The sequence below is a fragment of the Staurois parvus genome, unplaced genomic scaffold, assembly GCF_062004578.1.
Source record: "Staurois parvus isolate SC_StPar_1 unplaced genomic scaffold, SC_StPar_1.0 ptg001400l, whole genome shotgun sequence".
Lineage (NCBI taxonomy): Eukaryota > Metazoa > Chordata > Amphibia > Anura > Ranidae > Staurois > Staurois parvus.
The window spans coordinates 386,849-411,337 of NW_028319196.1; the positions used below are offsets into that span (position 1 = coordinate 386,849).

The following is a 24,489-nucleotide window of genomic DNA, read 5'->3' on the forward strand; positions in this document are numbered from 1 at the left end:
CCGAGCAATAGGGGATCATGGGGCCCCTGTGCCTTGCCCAAACTCGAAAAAGGTACCAGGGGCATCTCATGGGGCCCCTTACTGACCCCGGGCCCTCGGGCAGTGCCCGAGTTTCCAAATGGTCAGTCCGCCCCTGGGTGGGTGCAACAGGAGTAGAGAGATCAGGAACCTCTCAAATGGTGGAGAACCGACATGTCAAGGGGTGTGGAGGTTGCAGTGGCACCCCTCTCATTGTGAGCTCTGGTGAGTGTATTCACTTCATTTGGTGGTGGATTCTCACGGTGTTATTTGGTCACATTATACAAGAGTTTATTATATAAGTATCGAAGAAGATTTGTTTCACGATTCATTTCATGAACACTATTATTATTCCTATGGACTTTTTTGTTGGACACTAATCTATTTTGTTTATTCACAGAATTATTTGTCACTTTTTTCTGCTTTGTTTTGGCATCACTTAGTATATTATTTTATTTATGCACCATTACCTATCTGCTGAGTCTACTTATTCAGAGATATATTATTCCTTTTGAGGAGCGCTGTCTTTAGTGATTTTTTTGTTTGATATTGTCACAGTATAGGTGGTCTGCCAGGATTGCCTAAATCAGTTTATATTTCAGTCCCAATTAAAATACATTTCAGTCCCAAATAAAAATACATTTCAGTCCCAATTTCATTAGTATATTTCCTCCCTTGTTGGCCAGCTGTCATCCTGCCAGTAATGACCCCCCTCCACCTCTCGTCCTGCCGTGGCTCTTTGAAGCCAAGTCGCGCAGGACAAGAGGTGCGGCTTCTGTCACTCCTCGCCACTATCTTCTCCCCATTCGGCAAGGCGAGGCCAGAGGGGAAAAGATAGTGAGGTTCGCACCTCTCCAAGGAGAGGTGCGAACCTCCTGCGGGGATTTTCCGGACCGCGGCGTCATACTGACGCCGCATGGTCCCAACATCCGCAGAGCGGGCACGGAGAGTTCCTGCGCTTGCGAATGCCGCTGGACAAAGGCTGCGCTCACGAGAGCGCAACATGTGTCCAGGGGGGCGTGCCTCATTGCCCAGCGACGAGGCACGCCGCCCATGACCCGCCCACCGTTGCCAGGATGACCGGGAAGCGTCCTGCATCGGTTTAAGAAGACCGATGCTGGGTTCTTCCCAGTCATCCATTCCACTGCCAAGCCACAGAGGGATCCCAGCTGAGGCGGGACCCTCATGGCCACTCTGCACAGCCCCCCATGGATAAGGGGGAACCCCTGCAAGGTGCTGCTCTGCAAGCTCCAGAGAAGGGGAGCCTACACACGCTGCCGCTCTGCAAGCCCCAGAGAAGGGTGACCCCCGCAAGCTGCCGCTCTGCAAGCCCCAGAGAAGGAGAGACCCCCCCCCCGCGAGCTGCCACTCTGCAATCGCCAAGGATAAGCGGGAGAACCACTCAGCTTCCCACTGCAAGCCCCAAATAAGGGGGAGAACCACGCAAGCTGCCCACCGCAAGCCCCAGAGAAGGGGGAGAACTATGCCAGCTGCCCTCTGCAGGTGCCCAAGACTTGTGGGAATTATTACCATGGACTACGCCACACATCATACTCTGGATTCAGGGCTCGCTGTTGTACTATCTTGCTCCCCGTGGACCCGGGCACCCCTGCCAGATTCGTGAGTATATGCTCCCGTTTTTCCCTGAACTGTTCTTGTACTCAATCCCCACATCCCTGTTTGGATTACAAACTGCTGTAGAGACTTTAACCTTGCCTGGGGCTGGACTACAAGTATTTTGGGCCCTCTCCTTGTTATTTCTCCTACTTGAGTGACTGTCATTTGCCTTAATAAAGCTTGGTGTGTTTGCCATCTGCTTTGCGTGTTCTGTCCTGCCTACCCTCCGTCACAGATATGCACCTTGCTTTGCAGGGGTGAGAAAGCTGCTCTTCCTAATACAGGCGAAACTCAAAAAATTAGAATATTGTGCAAAAGTTCATTTATTTCAGTAATGCAACTTAAAAGGTGAAACTAATATATGAGATAGACTCATTACATGCAAAACAAGATAGTTCAAGGCGTGATTTGTCATAATTGTGATGATTATGGCTTACAGCTCATGAAAACCCCAAATCCAAAATCTCAGAAAATTAGAATATTACATGCAATCAATAAAACAAGGATTGTACATAGAACAATATCGGACCTCTGAAAAGTAGAAGCATGCATATGTACTCAGTACTTGGTTTGGGCCCCTTTTGCAGCAATTACTGCCTCAATGCGGCGTGGCATGGAAGCTATCGGCCTGTGGCACTGCTGAGGTGTTATGGAAGACCAGGATGCTTCAATAGCGGCCTTCAGCTCTTCTGCATTGTTCGGTCTCATGTCTCTCATCTTTCTCTTGGCAATGCCCCATAGATTCTCTATGGGGTTCAGGTCAGGCGAGTTTGCTGGCCAATCAAGCACAGTAATCCCACGGTCATTGAACCAGGTTTTGGTGCTTTTGGCAGTGTGGGCAGGTGCCAAGTCCTGCTGGAAAATGAAGTCAGCATCCCCATAAAGCTCGTCTGTGGAAGGAAGCATGAAGTGCTCCAAAATCTCCTGGTAGACGGCTGCGTTGACCCTGGACTTAATGAAGCACAGTGGACCAACACCAGCAGATGAAATGGCTCCCCAAATCAATACAGACTGTGGAAACTTCACATTGGACTTCAAGCATCTTGCAGTGTGTGCCTCTCCATTCTTCCTCCATACTCGGGGTCCTTGGTTTCCAAATGAGATGCAAACGTTGCTCTCATCAGAAAAGATGACTTTGGACCAATGAGCTACAGACCAGGTCTGTTTTTCTTTAGCCCAGGTAAGACACTTCTGACGTTGTTTGTTGTTCAGGAGCGGCTTGACAAGAGGAATACGACATTTGAAGCCCATGTCCAGGATCCGTCTGTGTGTGGTGGCCCTTGATGCACTGACTCCAGCCTCAGTCCACTCCTTGTAAAAGTTCCCAACACTTTTGAATGACCTTTTCCTGACAATCCTCTCCAGGCTGTGGTCATCCCTGCTGCTTGTGCACCTTTTTCTTCCACACTTTTCCCTTCCACATAACTTTCTATTAATGTGCTTTGATACGGCACTTTGGGAACATCCAACTTCTTTTACAATTACCTTTTGAGGCTTTCTCTCCTTATGGAGGGTGTCAATGATGGTTTTCTGCACAACTGTCAGGTCAGCAGTCTTTCCCATGATTGTGATTCCTACTGAACCAGACTGAGAGACCATTTAAAGGCTCAGGAACCCTTTGCAGGTGTTATGGCTTAATTAGCTGATTAGAGTGGGACACTTTGAGCCGAGAATATTGCACCTTTCACAATATTCTCATTTTCTGAGATTGTGGATTTGGGGTTTTCATGAGCTGTAGGCCATAATCATCACAGTTATGACAAATCACGGCTTGAACTATCTTGCTTTGCATGTAATGAGTCTATCTCATATATTAGTTTCACCTTTTAAGTTGCATTACTAAAATAAATGAACTTTTGCACGATATTCTAATTTTTTGAGTTTCACCTGTATATCTCCTTTCTTACATTCTTTGTGGTATTGTTCCCATTGGCGCTCTCCAGATTTTGAAACATGTGGCACATGGGGCACATGCCCCCCTCCCCCCCAACCTGCTTCCCCTAGTTTTGACCCTACATACACTGAATGGCAAGTGGAAGCCACTAAGTGCCACTAAGTGCTGTGGAGAACAGTGATCATGCTGCCACACTGGCGTTTCAGCCTGCACCTACAGTGCCTTGAACAGGTATTCATACCCCTTGTAATTTTCCACATTTTGTCATGTTACAACCAAAAACGTAAATGTATTTTAGTGGGATTTTATGTGATAGACCAACACAAAGTGGCACATAATTGTGAAGTGGAAGGAAAATGAGAAATGTTTTTCAACATTTTTTACAAATAAATCTGTGAAAAGTGTGGCGGCATTTGTATTCAGCCCCCCGGAGTCAATACTTTGCAGGACCCCCTTTCTCTGCAATTACAACTGCAATTCCTTTTGGGGATGTCTCTACCAGCTTTGCACATCTAGAGAGGGACATTTCTGCCCATTCTTTGCAGAATCGCTCAAGCTCTGTCAGATTGGATGGAGAACGTCTGTGAGCAGCAATTTTCAAGCCTTACCACAGATTCTCAATTGGATTTAGGTCTGGACTGTGACTGGGCCATTATAACACATGAATATGCTTTGATCTAAACTGTTCCATTGTAGCTCTAGCTGGATGTTTCGGGTCGTTGTCCTGCTGGAAGGTGACCCTCCGCCCCGGTCTCAAGTCTTTTGTAGACTCTAACAGGTTTTCTTCTAAGATTGCCCTGTATTTGGCTCCATCCATCTTCCCATCAACTCTGACCAGCTTCCCTGTCCCTGCTGAAGAAAAGCAAACCCACAACATGATGCCACCATGTTTCATGGTGGGGATGGTGTGTTCAGGGTGATGTGCAGTGTTAGTTTTCTGCCACACATAGCATTTTGCTTTTAGGCCAAAAAGTTCAATTTTGGTCTCATCTGACCAGAGCACCTTCTTCCACGTTTGCTGTGTCCCCCACATGGCTTCTCGCAAACTGCAAACAGGATTTCCTATGGCTTTCTTTCAGCAATGGCTTTCTTCTTGCCACTCTTCCATAAAGGGCAGATTTGTGGAGTGCACGACTAATAGTTGTCCTGTGGACAGACTTAGCATGGGCCTGTTGGCTGCTTCTCTGATTAATGCTCTTTTGCAGGCCATAGACGGGCCGTTTATCGGCCGAATTGTCGGCCAATAAATGAAAAATCGGTCGGCCCCGTTGCCGATGCTGCCATCAATGTCCACGAAAAATGGCCGTTTTTTGTGTATTTTCCAGCATGACCGATACAAATAAACGGGAAGATCCGCAAAAAATGGGCGACGGGCTGGCCCCACTAATGGTGTGAATATCGGCCAATTTTTCTTGCGGACGAAAATTCGGCCGATAAACAACCCATCTATGGGCTGCATTTGTCTGACCTGTCAGTTTAGGTGGACGGCCATGTCTTGGTAAGTTTGCAGTTGTGCCATAGGGGTGATTTGGGGTGCAGGAATATTGATGTCCTGGGGTGTTGGGGGTGCAGGGATAGGGGTGTTGGGGGTGCAGGGATAGGGATGATTTGGGGTGCAGGAATACGGGTGTTGGGGGTGCAGGGATAGAGGAGGTTTTGGGTGCAGGGATAGGGGTGATTTGGGGTGTAGGGATAGGGGTGTTGGGGTGCAGGGATAGGGATGATTTGGGGTGCAGGGATAGGGGTGATTTGGGGTGCAGGGATAGGGGTGTTGGGGGTGCAGGGATAGAGGTATTGGGGTGCAGGGATAGAGGTGTTGGGGGTGCAGGGATAGAGGTGATTTGGGGTGCAGGGATAGGGGTGATTTGGGGTGCAGGGATAGGGATGATTTGGGGTGCAGGGATAGGGGTGTTGGGGGTGCTGGGATAGGGGCGATTTGGGGTGCAGGGATAGGGGCGATTTGGGGGTGCAGGGATAGGGGTGTTGGGGGTGCAGGGATAGGGGTGATTCGGGGTGCAGGGATAGAGGTGTTGGGGGTGCAGGGATAGGGATGATGTGGGGTGCAGGAATAGGGGTGATTTGGGGTGCAGGGATAGGGGCGATTTGGGGTGTGTTCGGGGCATTAGGTGCTGCGCCCGCGGGTGCGGTGATGGAGGTTAGGGAAGATGGAAATGTGAGGTCCAGCAGTAGATGGCAGAGATGTGTCCTGCAATGACAGAGGGTACGGGGACAGGTGGGAGGGAACAGAGGCGGAGAAGAGGGCGGAGGGGCGGGCACATGGGCGGGATCAGCTGGTGGAGTACAGTTCGCCGTTACTCCACCTATCCATGCTGCCGCTAAACCTGTGCCCGCCCCAACCAAGCCGACCAGCCTATGACAGCCGCTGAAAACGACAGACAGCTCCGCCTTCTCATCGGGAATCTCAAGATGCCGAAAATGAGGGCGGGGCCGGCAGCGGAAAGCGGACGTTACTAGTAAAAGCGTTCACTGCGCACGTGCGAGCCGGCGGCCATCTTTGTTCCCAGCACTCCTCTGTGGCCGCCATCTGCCGGAATTTGCGCAGGGCTCTTTCGGGATTATCTCTCGGCCTACGTACCGACACACTCTGTAGGGGGGCCCATCATCCTTCCTTTGTATTTATCATCACGCTTTTGGGCGCTGTATCCAGAGTGAGGCGCCATTGAGAAGGGCTGAGGGAAGCCATTTTCTTTCTGTGAGGAGATCTGATAAGGCGCCAGGAGCCCGGCAGACAGAATGATGAACAATCGGGGTGGCTTTCGGCAAGGTGGAGGGAAGAGAGGCGGAGGAGGTGGTGGTCGTGGCGGAGGAGGTGGTCGTGGCGGAGGAGGAGGTGGTCGTGGAGGAGGAGGTGATGGTCGTGGCGGAGGAGGAGGTGGTCGTGGCGGAGGAGGTGGTCGTGGTGCAGGTGGTGGTCGTGACGGAGGAGGAAAATTTCAAAATGCGCCAATGACGCAAAACCAGAGCCCCAACGCAAGGGAACTGCCGCTGAGCTGCCCCAGGTGTAAATTCATATGTTCCTCTATACAGAACCTCAGAATTCATTTCAAGAATACCAACCATAAACCGCTGGACGACGGGATGAATACCAGGGCCAATCAGAGGGACGCCGATCCCGCGCCAGGCCTCGGAACCGTCCCCGATCACATCCGCAGATCCGTCTTCATCCTGAAGGATTACGTCCATCGGACGGACCGGGAGCCCATCGTCGGACTGGACTATGTCCTGGAATACAGGCTGCAGGACCAGGCGGGGAAGTCTGAAACCAAATATTTCTGTGAGATCTGCGAGATGGACAGCGACCTGATGACCATGATGGAGCACCTTGGATGCTACAGACACCGCAAGCTGTACCTGATGAAGGCCTACCCCTACGTACTCAAGGCCCCATCCAGCAGCAAGGAGGACCGAACGCAGTTCATGAGGAGGATGGCCATGGAGATCGAGAGAGAAGAGGGGACCAAGATGTACAAGAGCGACCCCACCGTCCGAATGGTACTGTGAGAGGAATGCACGCAGGGATCAGGGCTACTTCAGGACCCCCCGGTCACGGGTTCCTTATGTACATGGTCATACAAGATCAAACAGCAAAAATTCAACATCCCGGAGACATTGCTGCATAGTAACGAATGGCTGCATGCAGATATATGCCGTCATTGCATAAATTCCTTGTGGTCATCCAGGGATTTGCACATTTGTCCACATACAGCCATTCATTCTGTGCCCTGGGGACACTGCTGCAAAATGATGAATGGCTGTGTGAAGGTATATGCCATACTTGTGTATGTCCAGGGATTTACACATGTATGTCCTTTTCCCACATACAGCCATTCATTCTTTTCCTTGGTGACACCGCTGCAAAATGATGAATGGCTGTGTGAAGGTATTTGCCATACTTGTGTGATTCCCTTGTGTATGTCCAGGGATTTAGACACGTATGTCCTTTTCTCACATACAGCCATTCACTACTATTCAGATATATCTCCGGAGTGCGGAATTAAAGTGAAACTTCAATCCATTTCCCAAGTGCATCCACTTACTTGGGCACCAATATTATGGTGCATGCGTAGATGTGCCCATAGGCTCTGCCTGGCGGAGCACATTGAGCATGTGCAGATCATTTTCTATGCACACAGGTTTTGGACTTACCTGTTATTAGTCTGTGTGTGTGCACATGTATGCTGCAGGGCTTTCGGGTCCTGGCAGAGCCCGTCGGCACATTTGCGCACACGCAAGTGATTTTCTGTGCACACGCAAACTGAAGGTTTTAGAGTTCCCTGTTAGCAGTCTTTGCATGTGCATGGGAAGCTCTGAGCGAGCGGCTATGTGCTTTCTCAAGACCTAAGTCCTGCCGCATATCTGCGCAGGGGGTGGGGCTAAATTCTGATCTAGGCAAGTCATGCAAAACAATTACTTTTTTTTTTAAATGGTCATTTGTAAGAAAAATGGGAGGAGGCAGGACAGCCCAACATCACCATAAGGGTGAATGTCCGCTTTACTATTGTATGGCCTCATGCATTTATGGTTGTGTGTCCAATCTGGTGGTCTAAGACTGAACCTAGCAGAGGATAGATGCTGCAGAAGGGATCACACACATCACAACGCTGGTCGGTGCATCTACAATAAAATAAGAGAGTTTGCGGTGAGCAAGAATGGTGGCAATAGGGTTATTCAGGGGGTGGTGCAGGCGTGGTGACAAGCGGTATCTGTGATGGTGACATGAAGCAGGGAAGGGGGTGCAGGCATGATGGTGACAAGTGGTATCTGTGATGGTGACAAGCTGTATCTATGATGGTGACATGGAGCAGGGAAGGGGGTGCAGGCATGATGGTGACAAGCGGTATCTGTGATGGTGACATGAAGCAGGGAAGGGGGTGCAGGCATGATGGTGACAAGCGGTATCTGTGATGGTGACATGAAGCAGGGAAGGGTGTTGCAGGCATGATGGTGACAAGTGGTATCTGTGATGGTGACAAGCTGTATCTATGATGGTGACATGGAGCAGGGAAGGGGGTGCAGGCATGATGGTGACAAGCATGATCTATGATGGTGACATGAAGCAGGGAAGGGGGTGCAGGCATGATGGTGACAAGCGGTATCTATGACGGTGACATGGAGCAGGGAAGGGGGTGCAGGCATGATGGTGACAAGCGGTACCTGTGATGGTGACATGAAGTAGGGAAGGGGGTGAAGGCATGATGGTGACATGAAGCAGGGAAGGGGGTGCAGGCATGATGGTGACGTGAAGCAGGGAAGGGAGTGCAGGCATGATGGTGACAAGCGTTATCTATGATGGTGACATGTAGGGGGTGCAGTCATGATGGTGACAAGCGGTATCTGTGATGGTGACATGAAGCAGCGAAGGGGGTGCAGGCATGATGGTGACAAGCGTGATCTTTGATGGTGACATGAAGCAGGGAAGGGGGTGCAGGCATGATGGTGACAAGCATGATCTTTGATGGTGACATGAAGCAGGGAAGGGGGTACAGGCATGGTGGTGACAAGCGTGATCTTTGGTGACATGAAGCAGGGAAGGGGGTGCAGGCATGGTGGTGACAAGCGTGATCTTTGGTGACATGAAGCAGGAAAGGGGGTGCAGGCATTATGGTGACAAGTGTTATCTATGATGGTGACATGTAGGCGGTGCAGGCGTGATGGTGACAAGCGGTATCTGTGATGGTGACAAGGAGCAGCGAAGGGGGTGCAGGCATGATGGTGACAAGCGTGATCTATGATGGTGACATGAAGCAGGGAAGGGGGTGCAGGCATGATGGTGACATGAAGCAGGAAAGGGGGTGCAGGCATGATGGTGACATGAAGCAGGGAAGGGGGTGCAGGCATGATGGTGTGATATGATAGGGGGTGGTAGGCATTTTGGTTATGTAAATGGTTATGTCACCTCCCGTCAGCGGGTCTGAAAGTGTAAGCCCCCCAAGCTGGATGCACTCAAGTTCCCCAAACCCTGGTGCTTATCAGATGGAACAGAACCATGCTTCCACCTATGTTTGGAGACCTTGGCCATAACATCAAATGTACAAGTACAATGGACTCCTAAAGCCTACTTTAAAGACTTTTTTTTTCTAGGGCTGCAAGCTTGTGGGGGGGGGGGGGGACATGATGGCGTTTCAGACGCAGGAGTTATATCATCCAGTCTTAGCTAATGAAGTGGCTGAAGACTCCAGACCTAGAAGGGAAGGTTGGGAGAAGATGGAGGATCAGGAAATGGACATTGCACCTCTGGAAGGCTTTTTGGGGGTTTACTTTCGCTTTAATGCGTTCAGCAAGCAGAGAACTTATTACTACCCTAGGTAAAGGTTAAAGTTCGCGCTCTGCCTTTCACAGCATGATTCATGTTACACCCATATTTAGGGTTACCATGGTAACATTCCCTGCCTAATCTGAAGTTCTCCCCCACCCCTCATTTACCTGGATCGTACAGTACTTGTTCCCGCAGGCTTCTATTTAATTTTGAGTTTGGCCCATCTGAATGGAGAGACTACAAGGCCCATTTTCCACTGCAGCAGTTGGACTCAATGGAGCACAACTAGAGTGACATTACGACACTTGTAGTCCCTTGATACTTCCTCCAGCCCCATATTCAAAGGTCTCGGGCTGGAGGAATAGTCTGGAGGATCCTGTGAATTGCACCTGAGATCCACTGGTAATGTATGCAATGCCCTGCAGGCACGAACGAAAAAAAAATTATAAACGCACATTTTTTATTTCTTTTTCAATATGGGTGCCTTTATTTAATATTTTCTTAAAAAGATGGAATATGCCTTCAGAGTTCACAGGGCACATGGAAGGAGTGCAGCACAGCCACGGTTAGGTACAGGACTGCAGTGTGGTACAGCCATGGTCAGTCGATAAGGATTACAATGCAGAAATGTTGTACAGCAAAGAGGAACTGCAGAAAAAAATATTTTTGGAGAACAGCAAAAGTCATAAATTACCACCAAAAATGTATGATGTTTTTTCACAACATTTCCGCACTTTTTTTTTTTTTTATAACTTTTTGAAGACCCTTTGTATTAAATGCTTGGATGGCTGCTAGTTACTGTAGAAATGTCAGTTTTATTCAGCCTGGATATTACAGTCAGTGTTACTGTTCCAGCACTGAAATCGACAGCTCCGGCTATAGCACAGTGTGGGGTCATGCCATTTTCTCTCCCCGTTTCCATCCACAAAACACCTTGTATTCTTTTCACAGAATACAAAACATTCTTTGAATGGACAATGTAAGAGGAGGGAAGGGTAAATGACAGGATCTCCCCCTCTCTTTACAGAAAGTCTTTTATTCTGTGAAAAGAAAGCTACACATTTTATTAATGGATTGAGGGAGAGTGGGAGCGTGAATCCCAGCACTGTGCTATAGCCAGAACTGTAAGTTCCAGTGCTGAAAGAAGAGTGCTGACTAGTATCCAGGCTGAAACAAAATATTACAGTAACCAGCAGCCATCTGAGTATTCCATACATATAGATAGTAATTTATATGGCTTTGGCTGTTTTCCCCCAATTTTTATTTCCTGGCATTACACTTTAAAGTGTTACTAAACCCAAGACCCTGCATTCACTATATCTGGTCTCCCTGGACCCTGCATTCACTATATCCGGTCTCCCCGGACCCTGCATTCACTATATCTGGTCTCCCCGGACCCTGCATTCACTATATCCGCTCTCCCTGGACCCTGCATTCACTATATCCGCTCTCCCTGGACCCTGCATTCACTATATCTGGTCTCCCCGGACCCTGCATTCACTATATCTGGTCTCCCCGGACCCTGCATTCACTATATCTGCTCTCCCCGGACCCTGCGTTCACTATATCTGCTCTCCCTGGACCCCGCATTCACTATATCCGGTCTCCCCGGACCCCGCATTCACTATATCCGGTCTCCCTGGACCCTGCATTCACTATATCCGGTCTCCCTGGACCCTGCATTCACTATATCCGGTCTCCCCGGACCCTGCATTCACTATATCTGGTCTTCCCGGACCCTGCATTCACTATATCCGGTCTCCCCGGACCCTGCATTCACTATATCCGCTCTCCCTGGACCCTGCATTCACTATATCTGGTCTCCCCGGACCCTGCATTCACTATATCTGGTCTTCCCGGACCCTGCATTCACTATATCCGGTCTCCCCGGACCCTGCATTCACTATATCCGCTCTCCCTGGACCCTGCATTCACTATATCTGGTCTCCCCGGACCCTGCATTCACTATATCTGGTCTCCCCGGACCCTGCATTCACTATATCCGCTCTCCTTGGACCCTGCATTCACTATATCCGGTCTCCCCGGACCCTGCATTCACTATATCTGGTCTCCCCGGACCCTGCATTCACTATATCTGGTCTCCCCGGACCCTGCATTCACTATATCTGGTCTCCCCGGACCCTGCATTCACTATATCTGCTCTCCCAGGACCCTGCATTCACTATATCCGGTCTCCCCGGACCCCGCATTCACTATATCCGGTCTCCCCGGACCCCGCATTCACTATATCCGGTCTCCCCGGACCCCGCATTCACTATATCCGGTCTCCCCGGACCCTGCATTCACTATATCCGGTCTCCCTGGACCCTGCATTCACTATATCCGGTCTCCCCGGACCCTGCATTCACTATATCTGGTCTTCCCGGACCCTGCATTCACTATATCCGGTCTTCCCGGACCCTGCATTCACTATATCTGGTCTCCCAGGACCCTGCATTCACTATATCTGGTCTCCCCGGACCCTGCATTCATTATATCTGGTCTCCCCGGGTCCTGCATTCATTATATCCGGTCTCCCCGGACCCTGCATTCACTATATCCGCTCTTCCCGGACCCTGCATTCACTATATCTGGTCTCCCCGGACCCTGCATTCACTATTTCTGGTCTCCCACAGTACACAGAACATGAAATGCAATTATTTTAGTAAATATAAGCTGCTAAATACCTTTTCTCATCAGCAGTTAGAGCAGTCTTGTGACTTCTATCAGTATCCAGCAGATCAATGGGTAAAGCTTGTAGGAGTTTTCTCGAGGAGGATGCAGAACCCCTGACCTGTGTCTGGGCAGCACTTATTGGCCCTGTGCTGATCACATACTCTCCCACGAAAAAAAAAACCCCTAGCAATACATGCCAAACTGAGCATGTGCATTGCTACAGTTCAGTCTGGAGGTAAGGTGGTTGCTTGAAAAAGGGGAGGAACTGAGAAGAAAGTATCAAACAGCATTTTTAAACAATGCAGAGGATTAACCCCTTAGTTTCCACAGTGAGTATAACAAGCATGCTTTACTGCATATACAGTACAGACTGATGTTACTGTTGTGGGTTTAGTAACACTTTAAATCCAGAAGTAGCAATCCAAGGTACATCGAAGGACAATTGGCAGGATTACAGGGTAGTAATATGGTACAGCAAATGGGTAAGTCCATAGATCTATTGTAGCAATATGGTGCAGCAGGGACAGTCCATTAGAATCACAGCGGCAGTAACACAGTACAGCAAGGACCTTATGGGGTGACAGACACTCACACTGGATGCTTCCATTGTTCCAGGGTGGTCTATCTCTGTCAGCGGGGTCCTTCCAGGGCATGACGGTGGAGCAGGTGAAGCATTTCCTGGGTCCTGGAGTGAAGTCCAGTGCGGCTCTACCACAGCCTAGGGTCTTCACAAGCAGCAGATGGTTCACAGGGAGGAAAAAAGCGGAGTCTTGGAGGTCCTCTACTAAAACTGGGGAGTGCAAAATCTGGTGCCGCTCTGCATAGAAGCCAATCGGCTACCAGGTTGTTTTGTCAAAACTTAATTGAACCAGGTGATTGGCTACCATGCACAATTGCACCAGATTTTGCACTCTCCAGGTTCAGTAAATCAACCCCTTGGTGTCCACTGCTGAAAAGGAAATGGAAGTCCCAGCAGTCCCAATCATAACATACTCAGATGCAGAACTTTATGTTCCAACAGTTCTAGTCTCAGTCCAGCAAGACCTTACAGCCACAGTTTCCTCCAAGTCTCTCACAGGAAAAACTTTTTCTCTGAGAACACGTTTGTTACATTGTTCCTGGAGGTCAGCAGATACCTGAGCCAAGAGTACCGGTGTCTGGGTGTATCCTGATACAACAAATCCTGGGCTGTCTGTCCAGAAGTCCCATCTCCAGTCCCCCTGTGTGAGCACAGAATTTCATTGATCGTACAATTTATTTGATATGCAAATGACTTCCCGTATTTACACAATAATTAGTTTTTATATAACATATCTTTATTATAGGTTATTGATTTCAAATGTTCTAATACTTCTGATCTACATTCCAGACACCAATGAAGTCAAAAAACACACAGCAATCCAAGCGAAAATCAAGGTGGGACTATGAAGGAGACAGACAAAAGAGGATGAAGAAAGCGCTGGAATATCTGGATTCGTTTGAGATTGATAATGACAGCGAAGCAACTACTGTCACAAGGCTCACAGAGAAGCTGATTGCTGAACTGAAGTATCACTCAGACAAGTTAAAAGAGGAGGCTCTCTTCCCAGCAAAAGTGGCCAAGGCAAAGAATATAGCTATGTCAATAATGCAGAAAGCTCCTAGACAGCAGAATCCAGGCCAGAAAAATCCAGGCCTTAAAGGAGCACCAGAAAACATCAAACAAAATATGGCTATGCCAGGTGGTCCTCAACCCACAAGTGACAGTCGGTACTGGCCTCCCAACCCTGCTTTTCCACAAAGGCCACATGGGATGGAAAACCCTCAAAATGCCAAGTTTAATTCAGAACCGCAGACTGGGCAAGTTCCTGAGGAAAGCAAGTTTTTCAAGAAATTGAAGTCCTTGCTTTCTGCCGTTCCACAGAATTCCACACAAGTGCCAGACGATGAACAGATGCATTCAAAATTAATGATGTTAAAAGCCTTGTTATCTGATAAGCGGGCAAGTTTACAGAACACACAGGGAAACCAGTTACCGCTGCAGGGTACCTCTATGATGCAGGACATGGCAGGAACAGAAAATGTATTTATGAATCAGCATAATGCGAATATGGGGCAGTTCGGTCAAAATGTAATGATGCAGATGGCCTCCATGGCACAAAATGCACCAGCCAATCAGAATTCACTAATGCAAATGGCGGCATTACTTCAAAACAGACAGATGAATGCATTTTTGCCTGAAAACCAGGACATTCAAAACCAAGAATATTTTCCTATGGATAATAGTTCTGGGATGCCGATGGACCAGAGCGCTTATCAGCAGCCGTATATGGAACAGCAACCTGGGTTTCCTAACATACCCCAAAGCCAAGAAGGTTTTGGCTATGATGATCCAATGGCAGGAAACTATGGGAACAATAATATGGGTCAGTACAATGACTTTACATCTGAGCAAGCCCCTTATACTAGGGTTTCTCTGTCCCCTAGTAAACAGAGATCAGAAGGTGAGAGGTTTCGAGGTAACAGTTATGATCGCGACTCAAGACAAGAATACAGATCACATGAGAGCAGATCCAGAGATGGTGGACGGAGTGGAAGGTCGCTTGATGAACCTGCATGGGCAGAAAGGGAGCGCAACATGCCTTACGGCAAGCGCACTAGACTGGGCAGTGATCATACGCCAAAAGAAAGCACAGACGGGAAGAAGCGCCGTTCTGATGATCGCGGCTCCCTAGATATGGGGGCAGGTAACTTGTCGGTAGATCTCCTGAAAAGGATTCGAGGAAAAGACTTGTTTACGGTTTCTGCAATTCTCAGTGAATATGCAGATGGTCAATAAACATTACAGATCAAAAAGTGGATCAGCATGAACTCTGGGCACTAAACAATGGGCGTGGTCATAATGTAGGGGAGGGTTTTTCTTTTTCTTTTTTTTTTTTTTTAAAGGAAAATGTTTTGTCTGTTTTAAAGGAAAATTTCAAGTAACATCTGTTTTTTGTTTTGTTTTTTTGAATGGAAAAAAAAAGGTAGAAGCAAGAAAAAAAAATGCTATGTTCTGTAATGTTACAGATCACTTTTTCGTGAAGAGCTTCCCTGTAATTAAAGTTAAAATTTAGTCTGCTTCTATTTTTCCTTTCTGTTTTCTAACAGATGTATTTTCTTTTGTTTACTTCTGAATAAAAGGGTAAAGATTTAACCCCTTCTTGTCCGCCCTAATGTGCCTTTAAATGTTCTGAGTGCCCAGGGAGGATTGTGATCATGTGACTGAATCGCATGATTGGGAACCAGTCCCGCCGACTGCCAATCATTAGTCCGGACTCAGTGTTGTCTTTGATAGTTTGTTCTCTCTGGTGACACAGATGGTGTGTTGGCAATAAAACTCACCCTTTTATCACCACACCTGTTACACGTGTTAAAAAAAAAAAATCTTGTACCATCTGTATCTCCAGGCAAATTTTTTTTTTTTGGATAGTGGGGAAGGGTTAGACCTTCTGTCAAGGTTTTTATTGCGAAGACCCATTAGAATCTTTACTTTATTCATACAGTTGTCCTTAGTCACCAAATAAAAAAATGATGGGAAATACAAACTTTTAGAATTGTCCCCTGATATTGGGGGGGCCACCTGTTTTTAGAGATGCATTCCACTAATGTTAGGCGATTTCCACTAACTTTCCGTTGCATCTTTGGGACAAGAAGTGAAGAGGACACAAAGAAATTCCTCAATGGTGCACAAACTGCAAAAAAAAAACAAAACTTTTTTTTTTTTTAAATTCTCTATCCAAAAAAAGATGCTTTGACTATATGTACGCTTCAAAGTGGTTGTAAAGGTATTTTTTTTAAGTAATAAACATGTCATACTTACCTGCTCTGTGTAATGTTTTTGCACATAGCAGCTCCGATCCTCCCCTTCTTAGGTCCCCGCTGGTGCTCCTAGCTCCTCCTGAGTGCCTCCATAGCAAGCTGCTTGCTATAGGGGCACTCGTGCAGGCTTGCTCTCGGGCCAAGATCTGTATGTCCATTGAAACACAGCTTGGCTCAGCTCTGTCCTGCCTCCCTCGCTCTCTCCTCACTGGCTGTGATTGGCAGCAGCAGGAGCCAATGGCTTCTGCTGCCTCTATGTCCAGTGAGGAGCCGCTGCTCTTGGCCACACTACTGGATTGAGATCCTGCTCTGCTAACTTTAGGGGGGCTAGGGGGAGCTGAATACGATGTTTTTTTCACCTTAATGCAGAGAATTCATTAAAGAGTAATTCCTCTTTAGTTGAGAAAGAAACATTCCCCTCTAGGGGATCTCTGTACATTGCAAGGATTTTAACAAACTTTGTTGCAGATTTCTACCTTTTGGTATTCTGAAAAAATAGCGGTTCGTCTGTGTCCGTGTGCAGAGTGAATCTGTATGGAAGTGATTTTATCATTCTCAATCAACTGTTGCACTTGCAGGGCTCTAATGAGGAAAGTGGCATTGACTGCATCCCTACAGACTTGATTTCCCTTTGGTAGTATCTCACCAAAAAGGACATTTTTGTTGCAGGAAATCTCTGTACAGAACCTCCAGGTTGCCATATTACATTGCATTTGACAGAAAATGGCAGTGCTACAGATTGAAAAAGTACAGTAATTTTTTTTTAAACATTATATTACAATATGACTTGTGTATCAATTGTATAAGCTGTATATTTGGATAGGGGAATAGTACCCCTATAGAAATGACAGTAATAGGGGGAACTAACAAAGGTCCAATAGAGAAAACAAATCAAAATTGCTTTTGGCCAAGGGAATTCCAAACTACACCCTATACCAGTCTTTCTAAACCTTTTCAACGCATAGGAACCCTTGACATAACTTTCTGGTCTCGGAACCTTGCAAAGAATGACTTTATCTACAATTCATGATACATTAGTGTGATAGAGGTAAGAATGCTCCTTACACTTTTGATCATTGGGAAGAATTACCCCCTTACAGATAGCTAAAAAGATCAATGGTGTCAGTGGGAACTTACCTGAGAGGCAGAAATTGCTCTAGGAACCCCAGCAACCTTTGGAGGAACCCTGGTTGAGAAACCTTGCCCTATACTGTAAAATAAACATCAACCCTATGGCCATGTTACTCTTTAATGATTCAATTAAAACTTCATGTCCCACCCCTAAATATAACAATATATATGACACTCATTTTATATATCACCCTAGCATAACGATAAATCTAAACCAAAGATGAATACATACCCGAAGCAAAGTGTCACAGAACAAAGAGCAAAATAATGGGGCAATTGCCATCATCTTCCAAACGTCACTCAGGGTTCTCGCATTAATTTCCCAACAGATCTGGATAATCCTGTAGTTTAACCACTTGCCTATCGGGCACTTTCACCCCCTTCCTGCTTAGGCCAATTTTCAGCTTTCAGTGCTGTCGCACTTTGACTATTGTGCGGTCATGCAACACTGTACACATAAGAAATGTTTATCTTTTTTGAGACATAAAACTTTTTTTTGGTGGTATCTAATCACCACTGGGTTTTTTGTTTTTTTTTGCTTAACGAGAAAAGACCAAAAATGTTAAAAAAAAATGTTTTTTTCCTCAGTTTATGTAAAATATTTTTGCAGACAGGTAATTTTTCTCCGTCACTGATGGGTACTGATAGGCTGCACTGATGGGTACTGTTGAGGTGGCACTGATAAGCTGAACGGAAGGTCACTGATAAGCGTGGTAACAGGGCGCTGTGATTAGCCCTTTACCATGTCATGTGATCAGCTATGTCCGTCGGACACAGCGATCACACAGTTCGCCGGGGGCTCGAGGGGCGTGGTTCTGGAGGACGTCATATGACGCCCTCCAAGAACTAGACGACTGCGCTGTAGCCGTCATTCGTCTATAGCCTGGTCGTCCAGTGGTTAAAGATCATCCCATGTATTCTGGTGAATCGAACCATCCAGACCTCATTAGTACAGAGCTTTATCTAGTCCTAGAATGGCGCCAAAGCCGATGTCTCGCTGGCGCTGCGCTTGTGTCCCGTGACGTCATCACATATGTCACTGTGCAATGATGTCACGACGCAACAGCATCATAATTTCACCACCATATTACTCTCAGTAGTGATAGCTACAGTTTTACAGGTGGAGGAAACAATCGTGTCATACTGCTACTCCTTACGAACTTAGAACAGATAAAAACAAGAAAAAAGAGGAAACAAAGGAATCACTAAAATGAAGAAAAAAGTGAAAGAAGGGGGGGGGGGATGGTCCATGGCAGATTGACCAAAAAGGTCACAGTACCGCCATCCAAATTTAAAACAAAGCAGTTACTCTAAAGACCAGGTCCCTCCAATATGGTGGTTGCGGCTCATCCGGGCCATATTTTACAAAGACAAAATCTCAATTCAATAACATATATACTGCAAAAAGATTTTGTATCCAAATAACCAAGTATATACAATTTCAATCCAACAATTAAATATAAAGTTAGGTCCATATATATTTGGACACACACAATTTTTTTTTTATTTTTTTTCAGGTATTTACCAAAACATATTCAAGCTATAATTATATAATGGATATTGGATGAAAGCACACACTCTCAGGTTTAATTTGAGGGTATGTACATCCATATTGGAGGAAGGGTTTAGGAATTACAGCTCTTAAGAGTAGCCATCCCCCTTTTTCAAGGGACCAAAAGTAATTGGACAATTGAATCAAAAGCTGTTTCATGGCCAGGTGTAGGCTACTCCATTATTTCTTGATCAATTTAGCAGGTAAAAGGTCTGGAGTTGATTCTAAGTGTGGTATTTGCATTTGGAATCTATTGCTGTGAACCTACATCATGCGTTTCAAGGAGCTGTCCACGCAAGTGAAACGGGCCATTTTAAAGCTGCAAAAATAAAACAAAGCCATCAGAGAGATAAGAGAGAATCGTTGCAAGAATATATAGCAATCATTCTAAAAGAAGGAAAGGATAGTTCACAATGCGTTAGCTGTAGACCTATATCTCTACTAAATACAGATACAAAACTATGCGAAGGTGCTAGCTATGAGGTTAATAGAGTTGATGCCGGAATGGATACATTCAGATCAAGTGGGTTTTGTCCCAGGAAAGTAAGGGAGGGATAATGGTTTAAGAACATTGCATCTTTTACAGAGGGCAAAGAGAGAAAAGTCATCAGCAATCATATTGTCGATCGACGCTGAAAAAGCTTTTGACAGGGTAGACTGGGGTTTCATGATAAATACCCTAAAGGTCTTGGGAATAGGCACTAAGATGATGAGTTGGATGAAAGAGCTCTATAACTGTCCATCAGTGGTTAAGGTAAATGGGTTCCTCTGTTTTTTTTAAGATGTATAACGGTACAAGACAGGGATGCCCATTATCCCCGTTATTTATTATTTCCCTGGAACCTTTGCTAGCAATGGTAAGAAAGATTGTAGATATTAGAGGAATTAAGATAGGTGAGCGAGAGCATAAGGTAGCGGCATATGCTGATGATATGCTGCTTTACCTTGCAAACCCTGGGTTAACTTTGCCTAACCTAATGGGATTACTAAAAGAGTACGAAGAGCTTTCAAATTTGAAAATAAACCCCTCAAAATCAGATCTTGAATATCAATGTTTTAAAGAAAGAGATGCAGACTCTACAAAAAGACTTCCATTTCCATGGAGGGAGAAGGAATTAGGTTACTTAGGAATAAAGTTGACCACTTCTATAAAATATATATACCGGGTAAATTATATCCCATTTATACAGTTGTGTTAATAGCAGTCAGACATCACTAACCTGATCAATCACTGTTTTGGTAGAAATGATATTTCTACATGGCAAATAATTTACTAGCAGGTGTAGTAGAGTAATAGAAATCCAACAGACCCAACAGTCATGACATGCATGCTGCTGATTCTGTGTAATTGAATCACTAATTGAAAGGGGCATGTTCAAAATAATAGCAGTGTGGAGTTCTATTAGTGAGGTCATTCAAACAGGTGGCAATTATTGCCCTTATTTAAGGAAGGCAGCAAATGTTGTACATGCTGGTTACAGTGCATTTCTCTCTGAAATTCTGAGGAAAATGGGTCGTTCCAGACATTGTTCAGAAGAACAGCGTACCTTGATTAAAAAGTTGATTGGAGAGGGGAAAACATATAAAGAAGTGCAGAAAATGATAGGCTGCTCAGCTAAAATGATCGGAAATGCTTTAAAATGGCAACCAAAACCTAAAAGACGTGGAAGAAAGCGAAAAACTACCATTCGAATGGATAGAATAGCCAAAATGGCAAGGACTCAGCCAACAATCAGCTCCAGGAAGATGAAAGAAGGTGTAAAGTTCCCTGTGAGGACTGTTACAATTAGAAGACGCCTATGTGAAGCCAAGCTATCTGCAAGAAGCCCCCCCACTGTTGAAAAAAAGACGTGCTGAAGAGGTTACAATTTGCCAAAGAACACATTGTCTGGCCTAAAGAGAAATGGCGCAACATTTTGTGGACTGATGAAAGTAAGATTGTTCTTTTTGGGTCTAGTGGCCGGAGACAGTTTGTCAGACGACCCCCAAACACTGAATTGAAGCCACAGTACACTGTGAAGACAGTGAAGCATGGTTGCGCAAGCATCATGACATGGGGATGTTTCTCATACTACGGTGTTGGGCCTATTTATCGCATGCCAGGGATCATGGATCAGTTTGAATACATCAGAATACTTGAAGAGGTCATGCTGCCTTATGCTGAAGAGGAAATGCCCTTGAAATGGGTGTTCCAACAAGACAACGACCCCAAACACACCAGTAAATGTGCAACATCTTGGTTCCAGACAACAAGATTGACGTTATGGAGTGGCCAGCCCAATCCCCGGATCTTAATCCATTAGAAAACTTGTGGGGTGACATCAAAAATGTAGTTTCTGAGGCAAAACCAAGAAATAGAGTAGAACTGTGGAATGTAGTCCAATCATCCTGGGCTGGAATACCTGTTCACAGGTGCCAGAAGTTGGGTGACTCCATGCAACACAGATGTACAGCAGTTCTCAGAAACAGTGCTTATACAACTAAATATTAAGTAATTCAAAGGAAAACAAAATCTTCAAACATTTTTCAGTTTATATAGTGAATGTTTGAGTTTGTAAAGAAGAATACAAACACTGCTATTTTTTTGAACCGTCTAATATTCACTTTTCTTAAATTTTTTTAGAGGAACACAAATTTGATATATTTTTCTTCAAGTTTTGATTTGGAATAGAATGTGTCGTGTTCCCAATGCATTTGTGTGTATGGAAATAAAAGCTATTAGAAGGATTTTGAGCTTTATGCACTTTTTTCAACACACTGCTATTATTTTGAACACAACTGTAAATGAAATAAAGGATGAATGGAGAAGACTCTCAAGGGGAAGGGTCTCTTGGATTGGGGGCATAAACTTGGTTAAGATGGTGATAGTCCCAAAAACCTTATATAAATTTCATATGCTCCCAGTCCATACCTCAGGATCCTTTTTTGGGATAATAAAAAAATTATTACTTAAATACATATGGGCTAATAAGAAACCAAGAATTAGGTATGAAGTTCTCTGTAATAAAGAGAAAGGAGGACTAAATTTGCCCAATATTAAGAATTACTGTAATGTGGTGATACTGCCACGAATTGTAGATTGGACATATATTTCACGGGAAGAGTTGGGTTAAAATAGAAGGTATTTTCAGCAATACACGATTAGAGAGGATTATTTGGATACCACGAAAGTTTCATATTATGGATGAGACTAGTAGTACACTGACACAGGAGGTGTGAAGAGTATGGGATGGAATGCACAAGCAAATGGGTTGGAAGTACAATTCACTGTTGATTTCCCTGGCAGGTACTGAGTTTTTCCCGCTGGGGAAGGATATAGTTTTGGGGAAATGGTTTAAAGATGTTGATGCACGTTTGGGGGATATAGTAGTTAAGGGGAAGTTTTGCACTTTTCGAGATTTAAAGCGTAAAAAAGAGATATTTGTGGCATTAGATGAATTGAGATATCAATGAAGACATTTTGTTTCAAAGTTGCCCCAACCACTGAGGATGACGGAGGACATGCTCCCGTTCGAAAAGATGTTGGCGTCTAGTATGGCCCCAAAACATGTCACTTCTGAGATATATAAGATTTTTACTGAATTAAAGGGGGTGGGCCCTCCGCTGTTCTTAGAAAAAAATGGAACTGGGAACAAAAATGAATGAATCACAGAAAAATAAAATGCTTCAATTAACACATGGAGTGATGAACATGAACATGGTTGAAATTAATTATAAATGTTTAACAAGATGGTATTTGACACCGAGCGTTGCACATAAACGAGTAGAAGTCTTGCCGCTATGTTGGAGGGGATGTGAAGCTAAGGGAACAATGACACATATGGTGGAATTGTCCAAAAATACAGGGGTTTTGGCAAGATATAATCCAATTTATACAAGAGATACTGGGGACAACTATACAGAAGGATCCGTGGGTGTGTTTGTTTTATAGGACAGAAGTACCAATGAAGCAGTACAAAAATAGTGTATTATACCATCTAATTAGCAAGGCTAAAGGGCTTATTCCCAAATTTTGACAGGAACTTCCAACAATGAGGGATTGGCTAGACAGGGTTGAATACATAAACAAGATAGAGGAGTTATACCGTATAGATGAAGGTAAAATGGAAACATTTAGAAAGGAATGGGGCAGATGATATGACTTCAAGGGATCTGGGAAATATATGGAAGTAGTTGGAGTCCCAGGGATCTGAACAGATATAGGAAAAGGGAAAAGAAAGGTTGGAGGGAAAGAAAGAATAGTAAGAAAAGGAAGAGAGGATTGAGGAGAAGGGTTATAGACACGGACTGGACTGTTGGAAAGAGATGGGAAGAGTTATATTGACTGGGGTAAGTTGTATAGGGGGCTGGGAGAGAGGGGGGTGAAGAGGAGAGGTTGGGATGGAAACCCTCAGTGAAATGTTTGTTGGATGAAAATGGTATACTGATGTGTTTTTGTAATGAAAAAAATGTATAAAAGATATAATAAAAAACAAAGGAGCTGTCCTTGCAAGTGAAACAGGCCATTGTAAGGCTTCAAAAACTAAACAAATCCATCAGAGAGATGGCAGCAACATTAGGAGTAGCCAAATTAACAATTTGGTACATTCTGATGAAAGAAGAACGCACTGGTGAGCTGAGCAACATAAAAAGGCATGGACGTCCATGGAAGACAACAGTGGTAGATGATCGCAGGATCCTCTTTATGGTAAAGAAAAACCCATTCACAACATCCAGACAAGTGAAGGACACTCTCCAGGAGTTGGGGTATCATTGTCAAAGTCTGCAATCAAGAGAAGACTTCACGAGAGCAAATACAGAGGGTTCACCACAAGGTGCAAACCATTCATAAGTCTGAAGAATAGAAAAGCCAGATTAGACTTTGCCAAAAACATCTAAAAAAGCCAGACCAGTTCTGGAAAAGCATTCTTTGGACAGATGAAACTATGATTAATCTGTACCAGAATGAATGGAAGAAAAAAGTGTGGAGAAGGCTTGGAGCAGCTCATGATCCAAAGCACACAACGTCATCTGTAAAACATGGTGGAGACAGTGTGATGGCATGGGCATGCATGGCTTCCAGTGGTACTGGGTCATTGGTGTTTATTAACGATGTGACCGAAGACAAAAGCAGCCGGATGAATTCTGCAGTGTTTAGAGATATACTGTCAGCCCAGATTCAGCCAAATACAGCAAAGCTGATTGGATGGCACTTCACAGTACAGATGGACAATGATCCAAATCACACTGCAAAAGCAACCTAGGAGCTTTTGAAGAAAAAGAAGTGGAATATTCTGCAATGGCCGAGTCAATCACCTGATCTCAACCCAATTGAGCATGCAATTCACTTGCTGAAGGCAAAGCTAAAGGCAGAAAGATCCACAAACAAATAACTATTTCCTAGATACACAGAATATAACTGGATACTAACATTTATAGGTAAAGTTGATCCAGGGAATATCCGATTGCCTATCGGGGGATCAGGAAGGAATTTTTTCCCCTGCA

At 45.3% G+C, this 24,489-nt stretch overlaps 1 protein-coding gene across 1 annotated transcript; it reads left to right on the forward strand.

The window, feature by feature from the left end:
• The first annotated feature begins 6,406 nt into the window (after positions 1-6,406).
• LOC149436204 (uncharacterized) lies at positions 6,407-15,657 on the forward strand. Its single transcript, XM_089661875.1, has 2 exons — positions 6,407-7,042; positions 13,852-15,657. Exons 1-2 carry the CDS (start codon positions 6,497-6,499, stop codon positions 15,298-15,300), a joined length of 1,995 nt encoding a protein of 664 aa, XP_089518001.1. The 5' UTR covers positions 6,407-6,496; the 3' UTR covers positions 15,301-15,657.
• Positions 15,658-24,489: the final 8,832 nt, after the last annotated feature.

Coding starts and splice junctions, on each gene's coding strand:
- LOC149436204 (XM_089661875.1), top strand. CDS start 6,497: ATGACGCAAAACCAGAGCCCCAACGCAAGGGAACTGCCGCTGAGCTGC. Junction 7,043..13,851: donor GCGACCCCACCGTCCGAATG/GTACTGTGAGAG, acceptor TCTACATTCCAG/ACACCAATGAAGTCAAAAAA.